Consider the following 6,000-nt stretch of genomic DNA (forward strand, 5'->3'; position numbering starts at 1 on the left):
CACATTAGCTGACTTTCTGTTTCATTAAAGATTTCTCCATCTTCTATATCAGGTGTGGCAAACAGGGGCCATATTCAGCCCAAAGCCCAAAATCCGAAAACCAATCAGCATCCTACAGGAGGAAACTGGTGTATTGAGATTTAGCCAACAGGTAGAACATGAAAACAGAAGAACGTGAAAGTGTAGTTCATTCATCCTCTTAAGGGAAATGTCTGTATTTAGCCCACCCTGTTCATCATTAATCTTAATTACATACTAGGAGCAGAGGGGCTGCCATAGTATGAGTTTGTGTCCGAGGTACTGCTCAGGGGCCCACAGTGAAAACCTGGCGTTAGTGGGATTTCAACCTGCAAAACTTCCAATTACAAGTCCACTTCTCCACTTCTTGTCATGTAACATGAGCACAAACTGCTCCATTCCACCACGTGGCCCTTAAAAGCTTCCATGCATCCGGCGCCGTGTTGAAGCCTCTGACTTCAGGCAGTCAGACTCTATTGCTGGCACCTTCTCCGACTCCACTATCCCCTCAGTTCTTGCAGCGTTCAGCTTTTGGACTCAGATCTGCCTTGACTGCTACGTCTTTCCTCATTCCTAACAGTGAGAGAAATAGACATTTAGCTGGCTGAAGTACAAGCTACAGGCTTCGGTGGAAAGAAACACGAGTTGTGTAAGGGGTCCCGCGGTTTACTGAGGATTTATTTGTATTCTGTTGTCTCAGGACAGCTGTGATATCTTTACCCTCCCTGGATCTTGTTTTTTTTTTTCCCCCCCACAAAATTTCTTTTACTGCTTCTCTCTTCAAGCTCGGTTATTTAAGGGGCTGTGTTACATCTCTCCGAGGCAAAGCAAGGCTCTACTTCTCTCTGTGTTCCTCGAACATGTGTAGTGCCAGCAACCTGCCAAAGATACGGGTAAAAAGAAAAAGAGTTTATATGCAAAGTTTTACTCAATATGGCCTTTTAACGTGTTTGTTTCCTTCCACTAAAAACAAAATGGGGAATAGAGGGAATAACTTACAAAACTAAGAAAAGCGACTTGTTCACTGATCAATCCCAGTGAGAAAAAGCTAGAAAAGAGTTCAAGCTATTGCTATATCGTTAATGCAAATGTTTACATTAAAACTGCTGCTGCTTTATTGTTGTTAAGACTGCATGTTGGTGTAGTGGTTAGCAGTCCAGCCTCACAGCAAGAAAATCCCTTGGGTAGGAGCGTGTTCACATTGTACTTATGTAGGTTTACTCCAAGTACTCCAGTATCACATGGTCCAAAAACACATATCTATTAGCTGAACTGACGACTATATTCACCCATCGCCTCTTCTCCATTGACTGGTGATCAATCCAAGCTGTACCCTGCAGCATAGACAGATAGAAGTTCCTCTTGGATTTAACTCCTATTGCAAAACCACGTGTGTTCATAATTGTTGTTTATATGAATGCAAGGTAAATTGTGCTAAATTTCTAACCAAAAAATAAAATAAATTGTAAATAAAATTTGAAAATGGCAAGTCGTCGATTGATAATTGTGCTTACATGCATGAAGAAAACTGATTACAAGTTAATGCTCCACTTAACTCTATAATTGGAACAAAAACGCAATTTCTATTTACACTAATGTCGCCGCAATCTATCTGTATACACATAAAAAGAAGTTGTTCACTCAGGAATACACTCGACTGCAGTTGAAAATGCAAGGGGGCAAAAAAATGTGTGAATCAATACTTAGACAAAAACTCAGCCCCGGATCCTCTTTAATTTAACTTTTTTTTTGTTTTGAACCACTGGAGTAGAAGTGAGCTTCATCCAACCCGCTGCCGTTTTTGAGCAAATTGCTTTTTATTTTTGTTCTATACACCCCGTGTTTTGCCCCGTGTGTTTCTGTGTCACTTTGTCTTTTCTCTGCAGGTCTTACTCTCAGGAAAATGCGGCTTATTTCAGAAAATGTTTGCTGCCAGTTTCTTTTTCAGTGCATTTCGGCTCTTTTTGTTTGTTTCACATTCAAACTGTTGTGGGAAACTGCGAGAAGGCAATCGTGAGAGCGTCTCGTGGTCAAACAGGAAACCAGGCTAGAGCGCAGCTCAAATACACGTCTCAAGGGCTGTGAGAGTGAATGCCTCCGTCTTGCATTAATCAAGTCGATGTACCGATGGTTTACACCTTTCTCTGTCCTTTCATACCTCGTGAACCTCCACGTTCTGGCTTGCACTCACCCCGTTACATAATCCTGACTATTGTCGCTGCTGCAGGCCAAATACAACCCGCCGAGGGGTAAATTATGTCTTTTCTGTCCATGCTGAGACTGCACTACTAATAAGAGCCATCTGTTTTAGAAGTAGACACTGCATCTTCATCACCATCACCCCAGAGGTGGGCTGCCGTTGGTTCGCTCGTAAACTGAGTGCAGCAGAGGTGTTGTGAATCAGGGTGAAAAATGTGCTGGATGAATTTCACCTGGGAGCTCCAATCAAACTGGTTACAGATGACAGCAATGTGTCAGTAGATCATAAACAACAACGAGGAGCCTACAATAGCAATATAGTTTTTTTTTTGTCTTTCAACTCCCACTGTACATGCGGAGATGATTCAGTATTTTTTAGTGATTTAACAAACTAACTGTGAATTCTTGCATTTTCAAGGCAAAATAGAACCACTCAGTCACTGCTGTTTCAGCCGTAACAAGATTTGACCATGTGAGTCAGAGAGACACAAACAACTCTGAATCCAAAAAGTGAATAATCTGGGTTTTTGTAACTAAAAATAAATAACACCCCCACCATCCGTGTCAGTTGTTCCTGTCAATTTGTTTATTCACCCTGTGGTGAACATGGAAGAGGAGTGGGGCAGCTAATGCTTTGCTTTTTGGACACATTCAACAGGTAATTTTGGCAAAATCACTCAGTAAGTAAGTGAATTGATAATTATGGGGAAACTCCAATCTCTGTGAGCCCCAGTTACAATGACAATTTGGATGAATGCTAGCTGCTGTAATAGTTCCTTTTGTAACTAATTAACGTATACTACTTTTCACCATATAAAAATTCAAATACAATTGCGCAAATAAACATGCATTCAGAATGATCAAGTTAAGGGACATCTTTTTATTTAATTTTAATTTTGTTTGTTTTTAATGGATGACCTCAATTGTTTCTATTACTGCCAACTGCCTCTAGTGGTATGTTGGGGTAGTGTTGAGGAAGGCTGTTGGCCAATTATTTAGATTTTAAATTTTTTAAGATAATAAAAAAAAGATTTATAATTGCAGATTTTTTTCTAAAATTGTAAATCTGTAATATTTACTGTATTAAAATGTTTTTCCATTTCATTCTATCTAATTTCAAAATATATCATTCACTTGATTCCAGTTTCAAAGCAATTTGTGTCAGAAACCTGAAGTAGTCAAACGTCACAGCAACAACAACAAAGAAAATCCCTAAACTGACCCAGTTAATCCATCTTCTACACCGCTGACTGTCCAAGCTGACTAAGGACGAAGATTACACCCTGAAAAGGCAGGTTGCCTATCCATCACAGGGCAAACAAACACTTCCAAGCAAGCCAATAGCTTCAAACGCATATTTCTGGACTGTGGAAAGTAACTGTGAAGGTCTGCAAGCCTGACTCTGCAGTTTCAATATCTGGATGTGTTTTTTTTTTTTCTTCTCCCAAATGGTTCTGCTGGTCAGAAATCATTAGCTTAAGAACAAAACACGTTTTAAATTGTCTTTATTGTGTTAAACTGATTCACCATCCTGAATAACTGAGCAGATGTTGTAAATGAATACCTAGTAAAGGTGACTGAAGATGACGTAACGATGTTTCGTTTTGGTAAATCCATGCTGAGATTATTAGTTGATCAGTTTACAAGTTAAAATTGACTCCAATCTCAACACGTGTGGTCAAGTTTGTATAATTTCTGGTATCTAGTAAAGTGCCTGTGTGAAAGAAAAAAAAAAGCAGCCTATGAGCTGCTGCTCTTCTGTATCACTCCTCCCTACAGACTCATTATTTGCTGCACAAGTTTTTGTACTTCGGAGAAATGCTTGCTGTGTGTGGCATTAATGAGGCTGACACCATCTCGCTTTCCATCCCGCAACTCCACCGTCACATTAACACTATCCAACCTTGCATTGGGTAAATCCAATTAAACTCGACTCACAATGAATCCGTACCTCTGGCTTGTTGTACTGGCTGTAATCAAATGGATTACATAACTAATGAAAGAGTGTGAACAGGCTCTCATTCCCAACTCAATACCCAACAGGATCATCCTCACTGCCGGGTACGACGATCAAACTCACCCAGCCGGGCCACAGCTCGTGTAAACACACAGCTCTTATGCCCTTTGACCATTCAGAGTTTCACTTCCACGTACGAGCCGAGTTTCCCATCGCAGCCGTGTTATAGAGCACACACTTTACTTGGCGATCAACTTCATTAAACAGCATCAATCAAGGTAGAAAAAAAAAGAAAAGAAAGAAAGCTTGATCCGAACAAGCACGAGCCCCGTCATCATATCTAGGTCAGAAGGAATGCAATATCCCCAAGTCCGTACGCACTTTCACAGCTGCACGTTAGAAGTGAGGCAATCATTGTAGCAAGACATGCTCCACTTCAATGTACACCTTCAGCACTGCCATATGGAGGGGAAAAAGAAATAAAAAGACACTCCTCCTCCAGTTATCATCACATTTTATAACACAACCACTCATGGGCATGCATGAAAGGAGAAGTAACACACAAACAGATAAACGGACAGATGGATTCAGAGAGGGAGAGGACAGGAAAAAAGGGGAGACAAGCTGGCACTGAACAATAAAAATAAAAACAAAATGGTTAATGATGCAAGAAGAGAGGATGATGATTTTGGATTTACCTGACATGGAATCAGAAGACATGCTGTCTTGATGCTGCATCTTGACTGCTTGCTCCAGTGTGTGTGTGTGTGTGTGTGTGTGTGTGTGTGTGTGTGTGTGTGTGTGTGTGTGTGTGTGTGTGTGTATGCAAGTGTGTGTGTGTGTATGCAAGTGTGTGTGTGTGTGTGTCCACGAGCTATAGAGAGTGAGCAAGCCGGCACGCCTCCCCGTGTGTTTTGATGACGGAGTCTGTGTAGCAGCGGCTCAGGAAGCGAGGGAGCAACAGAGGCAAGAGGAAAGAGGTGCTGGAGAAAGAGAACAAGCCCCCTTTATTACCTCGCCAAGTGTCTCCAGCCTCATTCTCAATTTCTCCCATTCTTGCTCCGGTCTGCCGCGAAAGTGGACGAATACGTCTCGCACCGGGCGCACGTGCCGCAGATGGAGATTTATGAGGTGCACAGAGGCAGGGAGAGGGGAGGAGCGCGAGGAAGGGAGGGAGGGAGGGAGAGAGGAAGCGAGCTGTACAGATTGAAGGAGAGGAGATGCTGAGGAGAGGAAGAAAGCAATCACCTTTAGTGTAGGCTTACTCGACCAGGCACAGAGCCATTACTCTTCCCTCCCCTCGACGTAACCTTGCAACGCAGAAGACTAGGCCAATTCAAAAGCCCCTCAATTCAAAGTACTGCACGAGTTGGGCTGCGTGTGACAGATCTAATCTTCAGTGGAGTGTTTTTTCAGCCGCCGTGGCTCGCTGCCACCGTGTCGACATCAAGATTACAGAAAATCCACAGGCTCGCAAAGTTTGTGCAGGTCACCGCGATTTGCAAAAAACAAGTGCCACATTTCTGTCTCTGTAATGTTCAAACTACCGTGGATCCCTTTTTCTTTAAACGATGGAGCTCACGCTCACCGTGGTGCGAATAATCAGGGATTGCTTAATAACGCCGTGTCCCCGACTGCTTGCAGGATGAATGACAGTGCTCTCCTTCACTTGATTAAAAACTCATAACCAGTAAATGACATCAGGTTTCAGTGCATTCCCTTTAATGGAAGTGATGCACCGTAAGCACCTGAAACACGTCCGTGTACTTTGGAAACAAGCTCTAACTTCTCCCAATAACCGCAGAAGACAGCGAGAGAACAACTAA

General features: G+C 42.4%; 1 protein-coding gene across 1 annotated transcript in view; it reads right to left on the reverse strand.

The window, feature by feature from the left end:
• Positions 1-4,937, reverse strand: part of dab2ipb (DAB2 interacting protein b) — a 194,941-nt gene extending 190,004 nt beyond the window's left edge. The window contains exon 1 of the mRNA XM_080477500.1: positions 4,873-4,937. Within this exon, the coding sequence (XP_080333626.1) occupies positions 4,873-4,912 (40 nt within the window). The 5' untranslated portion in view covers positions 4,913-4,937. The remainder of the gene's footprint in view (positions 1-4,872) is intronic.
• Positions 4,938-6,000: the final 1,063 nt, after the last annotated feature.

The sequence above is a fragment of the Lipophrys pholis genome, assembly GCF_963383615.2.
Source record: "Lipophrys pholis genome assembly, chromosome: 12".
Lineage (NCBI taxonomy): Eukaryota > Metazoa > Chordata > Actinopteri > Blenniiformes > Blenniidae > Lipophrys > Lipophrys pholis.